This window comes from Maylandia zebra, linkage group LG18, assembly GCF_041146795.1.
Source record: "Maylandia zebra isolate NMK-2024a linkage group LG18, Mzebra_GT3a, whole genome shotgun sequence".
Taxonomy (NCBI): Eukaryota; Metazoa; Chordata; class Actinopteri; order Cichliformes; family Cichlidae; genus Maylandia; species Maylandia zebra.
In genome coordinates, this window is record NC_135184.1 from 10,904,827 (window position 1) to 10,925,672 (window position 20,846).

General features: G+C 40.7%; 1 protein-coding gene across 20 annotated transcripts in view; it reads right to left on the reverse strand.

Moving 5' to 3' along the window:
- epb41l3b (erythrocyte membrane protein band 4.1-like 3b) overlaps positions 1-20,846 on the reverse strand; it is a 55,621-nt gene that overhangs the window by 19,395 nt on the left and 15,380 nt on the right. For 13 of the 20 annotated variants that reach the window (XM_076876907.1, XM_076876904.1, XM_076876908.1 and 10 more), the window contains exons 2-11: positions 17,072-17,268; positions 13,477-13,620; positions 6,434-6,538; positions 6,163-6,205; positions 5,969-6,044; positions 5,542-5,760; positions 4,610-4,697; positions 3,358-3,402; positions 2,568-2,720; positions 171-268 (exon numbers count right to left, since the gene is read on the reverse strand). In XM_076876907.1, the coding sequence (XP_076733022.1) occupies positions 171-268; positions 2,568-2,720; positions 3,358-3,402; positions 4,610-4,697; positions 5,542-5,760; positions 5,969-6,044; positions 6,163-6,205; positions 6,434-6,538; positions 13,477-13,620; positions 17,072-17,257 (1,157 nt within the window). In that variant the 5' untranslated portion in view covers positions 17,258-17,268. The remainder of the gene's footprint in view (positions 1-170; positions 269-2,567; positions 2,721-3,357; positions 3,403-4,609; positions 4,698-5,541; positions 5,761-5,968; positions 6,045-6,162; positions 6,206-6,433; positions 6,539-13,476; positions 13,621-17,071; positions 17,269-20,846) is intronic. The other 7 variants (XM_014413367.4, XM_014413371.4, XM_014413385.4 and 4 more) reach the window with 3 other exon arrangements.

Genomic DNA, 20,846 nt, shown 5'->3' on the forward strand with positions numbered 1-20,846 from the left:
CCGACAAAGCTGTACGATCACATGTCTGATTCACAAATTCATTTGGGAAACAATGTATTATGCATGGTATTGAGTGGAGAATAAGCTTGAGCTGCCGAGGTGCACATATTATTTATAATTAAAACTTCTCAATGCTGTGTTCTCATCACAGGTCTGTTGCTTTTTCTTACCTGAAGAAGGTGTGGTGTTCCACGCAGACTTTCCAGAGCCTTTTGGCAGCACGATGATTTGGAAGCTTGAAACCAATCGTGCTTTCAAACTGCTCGAACTGCAAGTGAGACAAAATGCTGTGGTATGAGTCACCATGGAGATCCCTTTGACAATCACAATTCATTACTTTTCCCCCTAATCATATTAATGTGTTTTTATAAGGTATTTGTCTTTAATTAAAAGGATAACTGCTTTGCATTCTAGCTTGATAATACCAGAATTAATTGTGTTCACTTAAATTAACATTTGAAAACAAAGAAGGAAATTCGCCCAACTTTCTTTTTCCCCAAAGCGTTGCTGAACTTAGCCAGTAATTGCTAGATGCCCAGAGGCAGCAGCAGTTATTGGCTCTTCTCTACTTCATGAGATTTCTGCAAGAACTGATGTCAACTATTCTAGTAATGTTTGGTTTCATTCTTCTTTCATACATGAAACAGTAACTGAACTGTTGATTTATTGTCAAATTACTGCATGAAGTCACTTTCATTATTACGGTTAGCTTTTGAAAGTACTAAATATAGTAAAGTTAAGCTTGATGGCGTTTGAGTCAAGTTTCCTCAGAGTATCAGTGGTACAGATGGTGTGTGTGTGTGTGTGTGTGTGTGTGTGTGTGTGTGTGTGTGTGTGTGTGTGTGTGTGTGTAACACCGATAAACGCTCTCCCCGGTTGCTCTAGACACTGAAATTAATTCCCTTTGCAGTAAAAGTACATGCACTTTGAAAAATCCAGCAACTAAGCACTGTCACATTTAGAAGGAAGCTGATGTTAAAGTATCGTTGTCGAGGAGCTACAACCCTGCTTGCTTCTAAATGTAACTGTTGTTAGTTGTTTGCTATTTTTAAGCTGTAAATGCAAACTACTAAAAATAAATAAAATAAGGTGACACTGTGAAGCAGAAACCATTGCTTCATTTGTTTTTGTGCAAATCAAAGTGACTACAAGTGCACTGAAGAAGCAACAACAAGACAGCCCACATAAAGGGAATGGTGATGGCTACAGACTTTTGCTGTCTGATGTGAGGAAATGGGGGCTATTAAGGGAGAGTTGGACTGAAGAGCTTCAACCCAGCTGCACAACAAGCATCTGCTGCTTTATGTGAGGAGAAACAGGATGAATGGTGCACGAGCACATCTCCTGGTATTTTGTCCATACTCTTGAGACACAGCAAACATTCTTGCAACAGCATGTACGGATGCGCCATCCTGGAGGAGCTGCACTACCTGTGCAACCTGACAGGGCTGCAGGTACCAGCAGGTCATGCTATCAGCAGTGACAAGGGCACAAGTGAAAACCAAAAGTAATCAGGAGAGACGACGGGAGGCGCAATGGTTTGCTGCCACCACCCGCAAAACAATTCTCTTTTTTGGTGCTTGTCTTGTTGTTGCCACTGTGCACCAAGGTAGAGGAAATGAATTCACACTGGTTAACATATCCTAACCAGACAGATTGACATCCCTGAAGTTTGACTGACTGTGTGCAATCTAGTGTCCCCTTTGAAAACCTTTGAAACAAACATGCTAAACAAGACAGCTTTAGTTTAAATGCAGATGCCTTACTTTGTTTAATACTTGCAAAAGCTAAGAGCAATAATTGGTAAAGCTGCATTCAATATTTAGAAGTGCAGCCATTCAAAAATAAATCAAAGTTAAAATCATCTGCCTCTAAATTACATATAGTGGTTCCATTATATTCTTAACCCTGGAGGTTGTTCAAAAACTCATCAGCTCTTAGAGATGTTTCATGAAGTCCAGAAGAAGTGCTACCCACTGCTGCCACAGGGTTTTTAGTAGCTACTGGCTGAATGCAGACGCCCAGCCAGGCAACTGAGAGCTAAGTTGTTGTTACTCAGTCTCTCTCTACTCCAGCTGAGTGGTCCATTGCTCTTCAGAATATTGCTTTAGTCTCCAAGCAAGAGGAAGTGCACACCAACTCCATCCCACCATTCGACTTAGCAATCAAGTCAAATAAAGCGTATAATGGATGGCACGATCAGGCCCATGACTGCTTTTTTGCTGTCCTTGTGTTGTGGATTTTTAAAAGTGCTCTATAAATATGTATTTTTTTAGTTTAAGCATAGTGAAATCCCAGTGCTGTACTTTTGCCACAGATCTCAATGACACATTTTACAATCACCCAATTCCCTGCCCTAATTTTATATTCATATTTCCAACATAAATCAGCTACAGACTACAATGCACACATAGCAGAGATGGGGTATTATGAATGTAGTGGCAACAACACGTGTTAGAATTTAAATTACTGGTCTTTATAGCTGATACACAATTTCAAAAAGGTTTCTAGTTTATGTTTGCTGCTGCAAGAAAGTCATTTCCAGTATCTTCATAACGTATCTTTACCTCGCCGGGCCGGATTTTGATGTAGAAGTTGTTCCTTTTGTAGGAGATTTTGAGGATTTTGGGCCAGGCGAATCTGTTGATCCGCAACCTGTCTCTGTAGATGAGTAGGCCACTTGCACAAACTCCCAGCATAATCTCCACACCCTCCGAGTCCTGGAAACAACACAAACATCAACACACGACAAAGCAAAATATGGAAATACGTTATGTTTGAAATATTGTTTACAAGATGTTATTTAACACAAAGTCCTTGACAAGCTTTACAAAGAAGTTCACTGACCACGGCACCGTTTTCTTTTTCTTTTTTGTGGTCTCTAAAATATGAACTTCCATAGACTCTACAGGATATACGGGAGGCGTTTAGGTGACGGTGCACAGCAGGACAAAGTGGAGTTTAAGATAAGAGCCAGGTTTGTGATAATAACAGGGTTAAGCAGGCAGGTGGAGAGTAGATTCAGGCATATGGCACTCTAAACTCTTCTATGCAGGCTGTGTGGAGTTTGGATTAAGACTGAAGGGGTTCCAACTGGCAAAAGGAACAGTGAAGTTTCGGGAAATGGTGGATGAAGCACAAAAATGACGCTCTTCACTGCACAAAGCATGAGATGAGCAGGTAAAAATGAATGACGACGTTTTGAAAAGGCAGGCGCTGATCCAAAGCATGAACAACCAGCCTTAAGTGATTTGTGGGGTGCTTAAAATGACACCTTTGAAGGAAACCATGCACAAGTAGAGACCACATAGACACACGCTCTCATTCGGGCAAAGCACATGGAAAGCAGCCTCTTACCTCTCCCTCAGCTGGAGCCAAGCATTCATAGAGATTCCCTACCAACTTTGCATTTAGTGAGAGAGGAGAGAAGACAAAAGAGGGATGCTGGTCTGATATGTACATCTTTTTCTCGTGTATCAAAACTGTGACTCACAGAAGCAACACTGAGCATTGATGTCTGCTCGTTTGATCAAGGCCGCTTCCGCATCTCTGTCATCTCCTCTATTCTGATCTAAATCTGTGAAGGCAATTTCCTCCCCATCATGTGCATCTAGACCCTTTTTTGACTTTCAAAGCACATTTGATAACAGATTCATATCAAGAAGACTGATGGCTGTAATTTTCTTTTATGACAACAGCGGCCCCGCTGTCCTACACCAGCTCTCTGTTTTTACCGCCCGTTTTCTAGTGACATATTTGATCCAATCTGGACAGTAGAATAAAACGGATGGGAAATTATCCAAGTCAAGCTGGGCTCCAGACCCCCTCCCACCTATCGCCCCTCTTAAACCCATCCCATCCCCAGAGAGGCAACAGTGACACAATGTCAGTCAGTCAGGGGAGCAGCGGTGGCATGTTAAATTGAGGCATTACTGTGGCAGCCATGATGTGTCTGAAGCAGCAGTGTTGTGGTAGCAAGCGTCAATACCGACTACATGGGTGATGTGTTTGTATAAGACCTCACACAGAAAACGCCAAAAACAGTTTACGTCCACATTCTGAAAAACATGAATTGTTTTGAAACACCCACCACGTCTGACGAGGTGAAAGTCCTTCAGCTCCACCTCTTTGTTTATAGTAACAAATTAAATAACTAGTTTTTACATTTTGGTGTTTTTATCTTAGGCCTCTGTGATATCGTGGTAGCTAAGTCCATCTTTTACACAAAGACTATTCTAACCTCACATAAAGGTGAAGCCTCTCATTTGTGTAAATTAGCGATATATTCATGTACTGGTGGGAGAGAGACTTTTAGACTCTGTGCCAATGTTAACTTCATATTTAATGAGTAAATATGAGACTGAGCGATGGTTGTTTGCTTTCTTGCACATGTCGACTGTAAAGAGGGGAAAAAAGTTACTGTTTGGTTTGCATGTATAATGAAGCACGCTGTAAAAACTCACAGGTTAACCTTTAAAAAAAACAACTAAATCGATTTCCACATTTGACTTCACATTAACCAGTTAGGTTGAATTCTATAGACTGATATATCATTGTGTTGTAAGAAATATTAATAAATAAATACTTAAGATTTGTTGCGATTTGCTACCTTAGCGTGGTGGAGGTCCACACCGTACATGGATAGCTTCTTGGCATTTTCCAAGAAGTGCATCTCGGCATCAGCCGGTGACATCCCCCTGAATGCACACAACAGAGCACGTCAGACATAAACACGTAAGGCAAAGAGATTTAAACCTCTCTTTTTTTCTTAAAAGCAGACTTAAACCTTTCTGACCAATGTGACGAGAGAGAGAGAGAAAATCTCTACATGGATTATTAGCAGGATTATAGCTTGAAAGATTTTGGAAAAAGGCTGTTTTCATGGATGTTTTTAGCTGAAGTTCTATTGAGAATTCTAAGTGTATCCATTTTTAGATTGTCTAAGACCCTAATCCTGGAAATGTCACTGCAGCCAATGGACCAGCATCAAATTACAGACAAATCATTGCAATAAAGGGGAATGAGGGGGCTCAAAAGAGAGACTTAGGTCAGATTGTGAATGTTCACTCAGATTCACAGATTGATTCAAGGCCTAATAATGACATAAAAACTAGATGTGCAATTCAACTTCAGATTTATGAAGAATTTGATCAGAGGACCTTATTACACACATGTCATCACTAAATGCAAACAGAGCATTTTATTAGTAGAAAAAAAATGATGGGTCCTTTTTAGTGCTGTCAACGTTAATTTCGTTAAACTGACGTTAACGCGCTAACTCACTAACGACATTAACATCATTTTAACGAGATTAACGCTGACAGCACTAGTCCTTTTATGTTCTATGTATCATATGCGATCCATTCAGTGAGACGAGAAAAGCAGTTTATATTTTCTAAAAACATTCTACGAACATGTCATGTGTCATTTCCACAGAAGAAATTTAAAGTGACATGTTTATGACCACCAATAATAAATTCACTGGACTATTTGACACCCTTCTGACTCTTTCTATTAATAAATAGCACTACAGATACTAACTTGTAAGTCTTGTGGAGCTCCATGACCTTCTCCTCTAGCTCTTTGGTCTGGTTGGGTGCGAAGCGCAGTTCACTGAGGTAGTCGCTGGCGAGTTCCTCTGAGTCATAGTCTCCAAGTTCGGACTGCGCTGTATACGAGCCCAGCACCGTGTGGGTGGCAAAGGAACAGGGTAGGCGACCTGAAACTACATCATCCCTCAGCTGCAAGCACAGGTAGTACCTGAGAGAATGAGGACAAAATATACAATATATATGTAAACAAAACTGCAATTTCGTGTTTTTTTAAAAAAAAAATCATATCTAATGTCTGGATTTTCTCATTTCTTTGAAAACTTCCTGAGATTTTTAAGTGCTAGAAGTACATTTTTATGCATACAAGTCTATAAAAGGTTTATAGAAGAACATAAGCAAAGGACAGCAAAACCGACCTTGTGATGTCCTCAGTCAGTTGTGAGGGGTCTGGTGGGTAAAACTTTACATTGAAAGCAAAGTTCCAGGGTCCAGCTGAGGTATCGACAGAACATCAAATGATTAAAAATCAACATTCAACAACATCAAAGGCTTCACTTGGAAATTCAGAAGATATAACAATCAGGTAGCTTCACTGGATTGCTGCACTCACTCCTGATCTGCTTCTTCAGCTCCTTGGAAGGATCCAGCCAATTCTGCGAGACAACCACAGAAGATGAAACATGAAATCATCTCTAATTTGGGAGCAAATTACCAAGAACTCAGAGGGGGAAATCCTGCCTGGTATGCATATGTAACAGTTATCTTATAAATGTCTTCTTGAAAGAAACATTTAACTTCATTTCCTACCGTCGATGAACCACTTTCCAAGTAAAAATATATAACATGTTAGTTAATAAGATTGCCTTAAAATAAAAAAGTACCTTTTGATTCTCTACATCTCTATATGTAATGCCAAAATAGTCCTTCTCTAGTAGGTTGAGGTGATCACACACTTTATCAAAGAGGAACTGGCCCTTGGCTCGTTTCTGTGAACAGAAAAAGAATAAAAGCACATGTTGAATGCAGAGTCATTTGATGGGTATACTGATGTGAAACATTTGAACATACAGAACACAGAAACTCATTTAAAATAAACAGTCACACCGAATTAGATTAGTAGGATTGTGTAATTTCTTTTAAGAGTTTTTCCAGTAATGCAAACTCTTCATTTGTCCTGATTTGCTTAACAATTACCCACAAAATAATGATAAACACAAACAATAAAGCAATATCATTAATCCATGTTGCAGCTTAAAAAGCTATTTTACGCTGCCGTGGGACTGCGTTCCCCTTCAAGTCCTTCTCTTCTTATTGTTATCTCGATAATTAAATGAAAGTGAGCTCATCTCTGCAAAACCCCATTATGAATATAAATTTGTGAAAATGAAGCAAATTATTATTATTATTCTGCTGCGTGATGTAAGCCTGGGTACCGGAGACACAATCCACCAACCTGGCAACTCTGGATCGATTCCCTCTATAAAAAGCATAAACACACTTTCAAATTCCTGACCATTGGTTGCGTGAATGCATTACATCGATCGACTGCACATCTGAGTGCTGGACGTCATCAGCTGGAGCTTTGTCATCCCCCCCTCGTGAAGAGGTTGGACTTCCAGGACTCATTTGACCAGCTCACAGAGGATATTTTAAGGCCCGAGTTGCCATGACACAGACGTCTTCTGCTTGCACAAAACCAATGCCAGCTCGTCACGTTTGGATCGGCTGAAGCCCACAGCCACAGCCTAACCTATTCAGAACACGGCTATTTATCTGCCACACTCACATGGATGCAATAATACATCCTGGATGTGAAACAAAGAACTAACGGGTGTGTGCATGAGCACACACACATCTTTAAATAAGAAGATTCTTGCATGTGTGTGCGCGTGTGATTTTAACAATGCTGGTAGAGGTGCTGGTGGCAGAGAGTTAATCCTACCAGAACATCTCCGAGGGAATTAGCACAGTTATGTCAGACTACTGCTGCCTGGGTGTGACAATCTCCTCTTAATGCAACACTTAAAGCTGGCTGGCTTAAATGACGCAGACAAAAAAAAAAAAAAAAAAAAAAATGGCTGTGATATGCAAACAGAGGTTTTCAGATCAGTCAAATAAGCTGCCAATCATTAAACTATATCTATAAATAAGCTAATGGGGTACTGCACACGTATTCCTGGAGTTCTCTAGCAGAAGAAAGACCAGAAATCAGAAGTATACTGATCTTAAATTGTGAAAGCTTGATCAATCAGGACAGTGAGACCGTCACAGAGGTTAAACACTCCTAAGGATTAAAAACTGATTGTGCATCAAACCATGCATTATGGTTTATCTGTTACTTTAATTAGTTTTCTAGTCATTTTAAGAACACTTTCAGTCATTACTTGACCTATAAAATGTTAGACAACACATTTTTCCAGAGTCTTTGTTCCCTTCAGGCATCCTGTGTCATCCAACTGACTGTCCAAAAGCCAACAATAATAATTTCACAAAGATAAAAGACTAAATTTGATTAACTGACTATCAAAATAGGCTAAATAACTGCCTGCCAACAGACTCACTGACTAATCACTTTAGCTCTAATTAAAGCCAAAATTTAGCATGAATTCTCATGTCCTTAAGAGAAAGGATGATTTAACTGAAAGCAATTCAACACATTGTGTGGGATGTTTTTCTGCCTCCAACAACCTTTGAAGTGAGGGAGAGCGGTTCAGCTGTTCTGTGTCATAGAAAATGATAGGAAACGATTAGTGCGGACATTTTTCCCCCCACAGGAGGAAATTAAATTGAGCTGGAAAACTACAAGGTCAGGAGGATAAAAATGTCAAATCCTGACATTCTGGACCAGTTTCAAGTCTGGACTGGGAGGAGGAAAAGAACTCCCTGGCAATTATGAGGGTCTTCTGACATCAGCTGTACTACTGTGTTAAACACCATAAGCTGACCTGGCTTTTGTCCGGCTCACCCTCAGCTGCAGGAGCACACAGAGCATTTTTTCCCCCTAAAGCTGAAATTAAATTCTTCTGACTGGTCATGTTAGTGCCTTAACTGTTGCTATGAAAAGCCTTACAGGAAGCAGCGAACTTATTAGTCTCCTGCTTTATATCATAGTGATTGCAAGTATTAGTCACTGTTGTAAACAATGCACAAATGGAGACACCTTTACTGTGATTAAGAGCATTATCATAATACACCAAATCCACCGTCATCTGGAAGTATTCCCTAAAATAATGGATCTTAGTGTTCAGAAATAGTAAAGTGGGGCAAAGAAAGCCTTTGCTTTGCCCATCCTAGCAGGTGGGCAGCACTGGGAGCTTACAGGATAGTAAGCAGATGGGATGCAATAAGTAAACACTAAGTATTAAGATGAAAAAAGAAAAGAATTTAAAATTAGAAACTTTATTTAATTATCAATTTTTCTCTTTTGTGAGCTCCTTATAACTGACTGTCTATTCATAATAATCTGAAGTAAACTCAATTAAAATAAACAAATGTACTGATACATTATAAATAAATCTCATAAGGTAACATGTTTGAAAGCACACGATTAGGTCACATCTTGCTGCTGTCTGGTGTAACCCTACTGATTACACACACAAGATCAGTTTGCTTAAGAAAAGCATCAATAACGTTTTCTGTGAATCTGGAGGAGTGGACTTCAGTCAGAAAAAACCTAAAACAACAACCCTTGGTGGTAAAGGTTATCTCAGCTTTGGCTTAAATACCTTTATCTCTTAATATTAAGCTTACTTTAAACCATTTACAAGCCAACCAAGCCAAACTAAAACCAAAGATGCTGCTTAGTTGTGTTTGTGTTTTGGTGCTTGAGCCATGTTTGGTAATAACACAGAAGGCACGTTGCCTAGCAGCAGTAAATTAGTAAATGGCCTGCATTTGTATAGCGCTTTTCTAGTCCATAGGACCCCAAAGCGCTTTACACTACATTCAGTCATTCACCCATTCACACACACATTCACACACTGGCGATGGCAAGCTACATTGTAGCCACAGCTGCCCTGGGGCGCACTGACAGAGGCGAGGCTGCCGGACACAGGCGCCACCGGGCCCTCTGACCACCACCAGTAGGCAAACATGGGGTTAGTATCTTGCCCAAGGATATTTGGCATGCAGCCAGGATGCAGCCTGGGATCGAACCACCGACCTTCTGATTAGTGGCTGACCTGCTCTGACCTGCTCTGCCACCTGAGCTACAGCCACCCAGGGTGAGATACCCCTTTACCCCTCGTGTGACCCTCGTGAAAAAAGGGTCCCGTTTGGGTCCCTTTTTTCACGAGGGTCACACGAGGGTTAAATTACCTGCCATTTGTGAAAGAAGGCTTCAGAGTCATGTTTTGAATTTTTCAGGTTGTGTAACACATTTATTAAACATTTCAATAAAACATGAAATGTTTTTAATTGAAAATTCTCAAAAATGTCTTTGTTTTCTTAAAGTGTTCATATTTTAGACCATGTGTAGCTCTTTCAGCATAAACTAAAACAAATAAAAAAACTTTTCCTGACTTAAGGTTAACAAATCTGGACTGATCCCCCACTTCCACGTCACCATCCTTAATAAAAGTCCTTCCAGTGGCACAGTGGGCCTTCGTAATCATGCCAACCCACTGTGTCAATGACACCGATTCCCTCCAACAATTGCCCCCATTGCCCCAAACCAGCCAGCCAATCCCTCCATCCCAGCCCCTGGTGGGGAGGAATCCACTAAAGGAGATTTGCAGAGGAGGGTCTGCTTCTCTTTTTCAGCCTGAACACGTTTTGGGAATCCTACAAAGTTTCCTAACTTTGACAAAAGACTCAACTTTGCTATGGAAGAAATATTTCATGAGCCAAATGTCACATAAGTTCAGAAGTCAGACTTACTCCTGAATTAATGACACTCAGACAGAAAGAAAGACTGTTTGAAGGGCAGAAAGCAGCTGTTCGGCTGTGGAGCTAAACTCATATTTACAACAGAAAGGAATTTGCCTCAAAGGCTCTATTAGTTGTGAGGTTATTCCTGAATACTCGATACTTAAAGACTGCAGCTTATCAGAGGGTCCCACTCAAGCGAACAGTTCTGCTTTAGAAAAACTTTACAAAGCAGAAATAATAAGATAATACAAATGGAGAAATTCAAAACAGTCTGACACAGTTGGTCAAAACCACACAGCAAACCGACAAATAAATAAATAAATAAATAAAATTCTTTGACAGATTATCGAGCTCTGAAAGTAATGACTCCATCCACACCCCGCCATGCTAATAATGATTAACAACCAACTCATGCTCCATTTCTTCTCCTCCCAAAATATCCCATTTCCATATTTAATTTCCCTATATTATGATAAAAGCCATGCTTCTAGGCTAGTGTGGGGTTCCGAGTTTCACATTTACAACACAAAGACACATGTTTTTCCACTGATTGTTGGCTCTCTTTTCCTCAAAGGGTTTATTTCTGGAGAGCAGATGAGCTTTGAAGTAAGAACTGAACATTTAAGAACCATTACATGAATATTTTGTTCCCCCCTACAGACTACCCAGAGAAGGTTTGGAGGAAAAACAAAATCCCATAAAACAGTTTGACAATGCAAATGCGAGTGTGCAGAGAAAAGCGTGAAATCACTGCTTCTAAGCAGGGCCGTCAAAACAGCAGCTTTATTCTGTTAATACAACGTGCAGGGATCATAAAAGTAACACACAGATGAATTCTGGGTAATGGAGAAGACCACTGGCACAAGCTATCAAATCATGTGAGTACTGATGATCACTGACGCCCTGACAGGAAACATTTGTTTTATATATTAAAGCAATACGTAAGGTTGCTCACATCGTTCAACTGTAATAATAATAATAATAATAATAATAATAATAATAATAATAATAATAATAACAACAATAATAATAATAATAATAATAGTGCAGTGGAACGCCATGAGCTGCATTTCACATGCAGAAGGAAAAATAAAGATAACTTTACTTGACAAATGTGATGGAACAGGGCTCATAAACAAGTTCTTATATAAACACGACATAAAGGGAGCCAACCAGCCATTCAGCAGTCAGAGCTGAAAACACTAGAAATCAGCCGATTCTGGTCCCCACCAGGCGATCGGAGTGTTTACACACATCTTCAACCTTTCCCTCTCTCTGTCTGTAGTCCCAGCCTGCTTCAAAATGGCCACCATCGTCCCTGTACCCAAATCCTCCACCATCTCCTCACTGAACGACTGGCGACCTGTAGCCCTGACCCCCATCGTGAGCAAATGCTTCGAGAAGCTGATCAGGGACTTCGTTTGCTCTGCACTACCCGACTCACTGGACCCTCTACAATTCGCATACCGCCACAACAGGTCCACTGATGATGCCATAGCCCTGACACTACATACTGCCCTCTCGCACCTGGAGAAGAGAGACACGTATGTGAGAATGCTGTTTGTAGCTTACAGCTCAGCATTCAATACCATCGTTCCCTCGAAGCTGGACAGGAAACTGCAGGATCTAGGACTGAGCAGCTCCCTCTGCAGCTGGATCCTTAACTTCCTGTCTGACAGACGCCAAGTGGTCAGACTGGGCAGCATCACCTCATCCCCCATCACACTGAACACTGGTGCTCCACAGGGGTGTGTACTGAGCCCTCTCCTATACTCACTCTACACCTACGACTGCACAGCCACTAACAACTCCAACATCATTGTGAAGTTTGTGGACGACACTACAGTGGTGGGTCTTATCACCAACAGTGATGAGACGGCTTACAGGGAGGAGGTCAGCGCCCTGACCCACTGGTGTCAAGACAACCATCTCACCCTCAACGTCGCAAAGACAAAGGAGTTGATAGTGGACTTCCGGGGGTGCAGAGAAGTACACACCCCCATCACCATCAACGGCGCTGCTGTGGAGAGAGTGAGCAGCTTCCGGTTCCTTGGTGTACATCTGGCTGAGGATCTTACGTGGTCAGTACACACAAACAAAACAGTGAAGAAGGCGCAGCAGCGCCTCTTCTTTCTCAGGAGATTGAAAAGATTCGGCATGAGCCCCCGCATCCTCAGGACCTTCTATCGCTGTGCCATTGAGAGCATCCTCACTGGATGCATCACCACCTGATATGGCAACAGCACCGCCTACAACCGCAAAGCTCTCCAGCGAGTAGTGCGGTATTCTGAACGGATAATTGGAGGTGAGCTTCCCTCCCTGCAGGACATCTACAGGAAGCGGTGCCTGAGGAAAGCGGGAAGGATCATCAAGGATTCCAGCCATAAACTGTTCAGACTACTTCCATCAGGAAGGAGGTTCTGCAGCATCCGGTCCCGTACCAGCAGACTGAGAGACAGCTTTTTCCATCAGGCCATCAGACTGCTGAACACTTCATAGACACCTCAGCTTCACTACTGGAACTTCAACATTATGCACTCCATACTGTACAGTAATGCCCCTTGTTTTGCACAATATCCAACTGCTAACCTCTGTATATTCTATTTGTGTTTACTCCATTTAATTTTTAAATATGTACACACACACACACACACACACACACACACACACACACACACACACACAGTATACACACACACTTAGTATACACATTCAGTAATATGCATACACTCTTATATTGTACATATATTTATTCATATAATTCTCAGATTTAGCCATTCTTATATTTTGCTTGTTCTTATGTTATTGTATTTTTGCACACCCCTGTTGCTTGTGAAGCTCGCACACAAGAATTTCCCTCACATGTACTGTACCAGTGTACCTGCACATGTGATGTGACAATAAAAGTGATTTGATTTGATTCTTGCCTTCTCTTTTTGGACCTGAACAGTTTCCATGTGGCTCGAGTCTCTTACATATTAAAGTAGTGACGAAGCTGATGGAAACAGAATATTTAAAATGACCACCACTCTGTGTTAAACTTAAAGCGTCTCACCTCTACATTGAGCGTGAAGTCTAAGCCATCCAGCAGAGTGACTTTACACTGCATGATCTTCACCTTCTTGACTCCTCTCAGCGGAGACCTAGACAGACGACTGGTGGATGACCTGTGGGATACCAGATCCTCTTCCTGCTGCTCCTGGCAAAAAGAGGAAAATGTGTCACTTAAAAATAATGAGAATAATACATTTACAATAACAGTTTTCTACATTTGGGATAGAGCTGAGTGGAACTTCCTTGTTAAAAGTAATGAGCTGCTTCTACCTTGTCATGCTAATTGTGGATAGAGGCATTAACGTCTCTAAATGTCCACCAGAAGAGAAGTTTCCTTACCTAAATGACCGTTAATGTAAACCTAAAAATAGACACTGGGACCCTGACTGAGTGTAATCAGGTCCCACTGAGAACAGCTAGGGGTGTACCGCCATTTTGTCTTAAGGAGAGAAAATCCAATTTTCCACTTCGCTGAAAACAAAGCCTTTGCTGACTGACTTTATGCTGAATAGACGCCGTTGCTTCGAGATATTTTTCTTTCTTACATACAGTGAATTTAATTCCCCCCTTTTATTCTGATGAAGAACATTTCTTATATTGCTCTTCAAGCCATTTTCATTGCATTGTTCCTGCAGTATCTACTGCAGCTCATGTGGACTACTCTCCCCGTAGACTCATTTTGATGTAGTATTAAACAATAGAAGCAGAATAAGATGACTCTAAAGAACACAAGAATGAAAGGTCAAGTTAACATTTCTAGGAAATACCACAAAACACATTCTCCCCCCCCCCATTTGTTTTGACGTATGACTGGTGAGAACAGGCACCACAGATGTATGAAATCACAGTTACATGTGCACCCTGCTGGAGAACGTGCCTCGCAGGGAAGGCCGACAGTGTTGTGTCAGACTGGTGCAATTTCCCCTCAGTCTTGCTCCTGGCAATTCCCACAGCTCTAACACTGATGGTGCATCACTGATCATCCTCAGTGTGGAAAAACAAGGGGTGCATAATGTTGCTGTGTGAATTTGAAAGAATCCTGGGGTCGATTAGCTCAGTGGGCAACACTGCAAGTTATAAAAGAAGATCATATATATGTATAACTATTCCCCTGGAGCTACTTGGATCTAGGAGAATAGCAATGTTCACTTTGGACCAAACCACAAACTGTAGCCTGAGAGGTGAAGCCAAAAGGGAGCTGCCTTAGCATTTTCTCTAGTGGCCAGCAGGGAGCGACTCATCTATATGCAAAAAAGAAATCTCAGGTAGAAACCTGTAAGATAATGATCCCACTTCTCACTTGCCTTATTATCCCAGCAGGTGCTTTCCTAATCACTTTATGGTAACAATTGCCCATTCAATTGCTTCAATTCCTGATCCCGATTTCGATAAAAGCAGATGACGGAGCAGGAATGCTTTAGGACATGGCTATGCTGTGACTGACGAGTCACTACTGTGTGAGCACGCAGTGTCCTCGGTTTCTCAGAACACATGTTTGTGCTGGCCATATTACACCCATCTTTTATATCCAGTCTCTGTATACATCTTAAATATCTCACCAAGTGCTTGACTAATGTCTGAGAAATGCAGCACAAATAAGCATTACCCTGGGAAGACAGGGTAGTAATTGGATTCCCAGTATTTTGAATCCAGCGCCATCAATAGTCCAAGATTTTTGGTTTATGACTAAAAACCCCATTCCTAAGGACAACTGAGGCCAAAGGGAATATGCTGCTCTTTTAGCAACGCTAAATAGCTTTATAAAGATTGCAGACACAGTCAAGTTTTAGCATCTGAATGAAAGCAATGCTGCGCCCATGTAAAGCCTAAAGCTGAAATTAAAATCTGGCTACCACAGAAGTGTTTAATGTAGACAAATGATATCAATAACATCAATGCAAAATATTGTACAAGTCAGACTTTGTTAACATGAAAACATGTCATTTATTTCATCACCGTTTCACCACATTACCCTGCATTGTATATAATTAATTTATCCATCACATCGCCCTGCGACTGCTGCTCTCTCATTACAGCCTGTTATGATTCACGTGTAAGCTTCTTTTCAACAAAGGCACCATTTAAATCCTTCTCCTTTCCACATCATGATAAGAACCTGCTGAATGAGTGGGGTTGTGAGCCTGAGCACATTCAAACTATGGTTACACGCTCCAACATATTAAGAAGTTCAAAGTTCAAAGTCACCAAAAAAAAAAAAATATTGAACATGGATTTAAAGTTTTCTGAGTGAGTAAACACATCCTAGACGTTTAAAGCAACACAAACACTATGTAGACTGGGAATGTGACCTGTTAAGTTGTTTGAGATGTAACTTTTTATATACATTTTCCACTAACTACCACAGTAAGAGACCACATCTACAAGCATGTGCAGCTGGTGAAAATGTTTTTCTTTCAAGTAATAAATTAGAGAAGAAGCAGGGATCTACCTCACACTGAACCTCTGTAGTTTGGAAGCACTGGAAATTCAATCTGTAGATCGATTAAATAGTGAGCCAGAAGGCTGTTTGGGCCAAAACCTGAAGACAAGCACTTAGTGCTCAGATAACATCAGTAGCTTCCCAGGCTTCATCAGATATAACATGGATAGGCTACAGGGTATAATATTATACTACCAGAGATCACTGTTCTCTGGTTTTAGACTCGTCCAGCTTCTTTGTCAAACATGTAAAATCATTTAAACATGTTCATGCGTCGAAGTGGTGTGCAATCTTATGGATACATTTTAAAATACACCAAGTCTTCATCATAGTTCAGACTCAACTCAACGGGTTTAATTCCAGGTTGTTCCCTAAATTCTTCCAATCATTGTCCCCACAGCTGCAGGAAGTTGCAAATTGGGAGAGATGTAAAAAACAGTCAGTACAACAAATGATTGTTGTGATGATTGCAAATAATGCCAGGTTTCTACTGAACTACATTCATAAGTTATTCAACATAACAGCAAGGATGGCTGTGGCATCCTTGCTGTTATGTAGACAAGTTATTTAGAAAACCTGTGAAAGAGGCAAAACACAAAGACGGCAAAATAAAACAACTAAAATCATCCCTCACCAAACTGCCCGTGCGTGTGGCCGATCAGTGACAGTGACTATATCTGTCAAACTGCCTTAGTTGCTGTAAAGCCTGAAAACAAAGCATCCACAATTGAAGGTTTCTTGATCTATCCGTCTTCCCATTTCTAATATATAAAGCTCTAACTGAACACCAGGCTTTCCTCAAAAACAAACAAATGCATCTGACGCATGGTTGTGACCGCCATGGAGGACTGAGGTCACGTCTTCACATTCTCTCCCCCTCCCCACGTTCATTTCCATTTTTTCCTCACAAAGCCACAATTCATTCAGAAGAGGGATGAATGGTGTGTAATGTTTTGTCAAATTCAAAAGGATCTATACAATGTTTACACCACAAAAGAATCATTCTTAAATAAAGTGGCAAAGTTTGTTTTGTTTTTTTCCTAATATTAAATTCAGTAAAAGTATGTTTAAAGGAAAATTATGGTGGATGCGATGGATGGATGTTCCATTTTTAAAAGAAGTGACAGTGGGTGGATGTGGTTACAAAGAGGCTGACCTGTTCTTTCCTGGCCGGGGTACTGTGTCCGACGGCGGCTGGAAGCTGCTCCGGTTGGTTCTGAGGCAAGGCGGGTTCGGCTGCCACCTGGCTGGGTTGGGATGCCGCTTTTGCTTTCCCCTTTTCTGTCTCCTTATTCTCCTGTGGCTGCTTGGCCTCCGAGTCGGCGCCTGATTCAGTTGTCATGGTAAATCACACTGGAGTGGAGGAAAATTGAGGGTAAAGAGGAAAAGTGGATGAGTCAGCTGACTTGTTATGAATTGATGCAGTGCCGCTTTTCGGGCCCGTCTAACGATAAGCTCCCCTCTGATGCAAATGCAGAGATGTGGATATTGTTTGACAGCAGAATAGGCATGAATGCAAGTGGCTTTGGTGCACTCACGTCCCCCTTTTAACTAATCACAGTAGTGTCAGTAGCTGACAATGCTAAGGGCTTGGACTGCTTGTACCATGACGTCAACAAATTCTACAATATATCCAAAGCTCACTAAGGGGAATTAAACAAATTTAAAATAATATCTGCAACTGTAACAAATATCTATTTCTGCAAGTATTTTTTTTATAAATTGGTTTCTAAAATATGAGAAAAAATAAGTCTAGGAAAATGTCTGAATATATTTGCCAATTACTTTTGTCAGTTTATTAATCAAATAATTTATGAACTTCTGCAGTTGTTTCACATTCTGATAAAAGCATCTGTGAAAATTTTACATGTGTAAATCAATTAAATTGGCCTAATTTGCTGATTAGGAGGAAATTAAGTGAGAAACCATAATAAAACGATTTAAATTGATTAAATATTTGAATGAATCCGATGGAAATGTCAAACATCTCAAGCTCTCCAGTGTGGAGCTCCACTATTTTTTGCACAAGACAAAAAAAACATCACTTTATGCTTCCTACCTGTTGTTCAGACAATTCTGGGAATTTGAAGTTGGAAAATATTTTACATTTTCGAAGCAAATATCAAAAATAAACAAAAAAAAAAAAAAATCAAACTTAAATATATTAATTCCACAGAGGAAAACTAAATGAAAAGCAGCAATTCACTGGAGAAAGCAGAAAGTAATCTGCCTTTTTCTTATCTGCAGTTACTTTAACAACACAAAACAGCTGATTAACTCTGTATTAAAGTACAAGCCCCCAGTTTCTCTGTAGTGTTTACACTCAGGAATCCAAAGTGTCTGAGCTGCACCAGTACGTGTTTTTCATGGCATGACCTTCTGCTTCTGTGAATAGCAGCATACCAGCGATGGATGTGGTCCCAAGGGCCTGAGGCTGGGTAATGAGGATATATCTAATGGCTAGATTTGACAAACAAAAATGACAGAAAGGACAGCTCACACCGGAGGCTAACTGTACCCACAGTCTTTGACACTGGGATGTGGGGTTTGGAGGCTGTTTGTGTGTGGAACGGCGTACTGCGCCTCTGCTGCACAGAGCCTGGGTTTTGTAGTATGGATGCCTGTCATTCTGCTGCTGGTATGCTTTTCCCTGAGCTCTATTTATAGGGCTGTGTTTACTGCAAGCACGGAAGATTCCAAGGAAGATCTACTTCTAGCTGTGGGCATGGTCAGCACTGTCTGGATCAACAAAACCAACACTTCTTAGGGACAATCCCCAAAATAATCAAACAGTCATTAAGAAATGGCAACATCTGCAACTCAAACATTGAGCACATTAAAACAAGATAACATCTACTTGGTATGACTGATTACATCTGATTGTTACAAGCCTTTCAAGACATTTTACCAGACTGGAAAAAAAAAATCTCTGAAAACCTTAAAGATTTAAATTTGGCAAACACGTCCAGCTCCATGCGTCTAGATTATCAACAGCTGGACTACATGACCTCATGCCTCGGATGCGTTGTTCATCTTGCACTTTTTAGCTTCAAAATAGTTTTGAGCTGAATAGACTCAAGGTTGTGTTGTCAGCCCCTTGATTCAAAGCCATTTGGTATTAGCTGCTAATTCTAATGCAGAACGATGCTTTACTTAAACAGGCAATTGCTTTTTGAATGCCAGAAAATATTTCATCTTTGCTAATGAGCACTCCTCTTAAATCCTGATGGAATTGCTTCAAACTAGCAGTTCAAAAATAATGCAAACTCAAACTTTGCCAAGTAGCAGAAACACTTCAAACCAGCATGTTGTTGGTCATTTAATGGATCAGAATGATGCTGATATAAAGCAACAGTAATTCATGGACTCAAATCAGTGGAAACTATGCTTTCTAAAAAGTCATGAGCATTCTAAGCTCTAAGGGTCACTGAATGCAACGTGCTGATCAAACACTTTTCAACTTCAGACCTCATAAAAAGGGCTATAAAGATGACCTAATCAAGATTAAAAGCCTGAGCAGCAGCACTTTGAATAAACGAATAAAGTCACAAGGTCCAAATTCCAACCCATGTTTTCCAAGTGAAGACGAGAAATGTAAAAGACCACTGAGCTGAATTCAAGCAAAAATCCTGTCAAAACCTCTTTCGCTGCAACTTTGTTGTGTCATGTGCGGCAGAGTTGAGGCGCGGATCACTAATCAGCTGACAGAAGATGGCTGCGTAGCTAACCTTTGCCTTTCTTAATCCTTTTATGAAAAAGGAACTATGGAAGGAGTGGTGGAACGGAACATCTTAGCACCATAGAAATGGAGGAAGAATAAGTTCAGTCACTGGTGACAGGCACTCTTCACAGTGCAACACAACAGCCTACACAGTAGTCCTGTGTGTGGCCCTCCACCATGGACTGGTACATAAATTATGCATTCAGAAAGAAAGCCATGTATTGCCTGGGATTTCTGCTAGTAGCTGCCCAATATTGTACCAATATAGAAGACAAGTTTCAGCCAAAGTACTTCAAAAATGTGTGTTTGGAAAAGAAAGGGTTCAATGCCATTTTATCAAGTTCAAGTCTTTTTGAAGGCTCTAGTAAACTTACAAGATTTACCTTTTAACAGGTATATAAGGACAGAAATAGACAACTCAATGTGCTGACAAAGCAACTAAATTACTGCTCATCCTCTCACCTCAACTTCACTAATGTATGTACTTGATCTAGAATCAGTTACATGCAAAACATTTTGTTGACTGGGAACCGTCTCTAAAACAGAAGCGTATTATAAAAATGGGAAGTTTTAAAACATCTGTTTGTTCCCCCTGTAAATTCTGGAAGTAATAAAAGTAGAAGTCAGCACTTACAGAAGAAAAAAAAAAAAGCACTTAGTGTCAAAGATATAATCAAATTTACCTCTTGGATTAGTAGCTTCACGGTCAAATGTGAGCTGATGAAAGCAGATATAGTCTCCTCAGTCACACCTTAAGATAAAAGCTAATACTCTCTGTGTTATGCCTTCCAAGGAAGGACAAGTAGAAACCACCCACCTCTGAAGAAACATTAATACTGCTTTATCATGCTTCATCCTTCTGTGAATCCAAAGAGGCCCACAGTTAATAAAACCTGCTGTCTGTCACTGGACAGACCAATAAAATCCCACTGAGCTGCAATGGTTGGGTTGTACACTGCAGTGGATATTCACATCCATCCTAAAAGTGCAGCCAGGGTTTTATCGGTGTGTAGCTGCATTATTATATAATTGATCACAGACACTAAATACTGTAGTAGGACTGCCCATGCATGCAGACCTCCATTTAAGGGCCATGTGTGATTGTAATGCACACTGCTGGAAAGGGGCCTGTGCACATTAAGTCTCATGCACACACATGGGAGGATGAGGGACTGCCATCTGTGCCGAGTGCTATTAGCCAGAGTACACC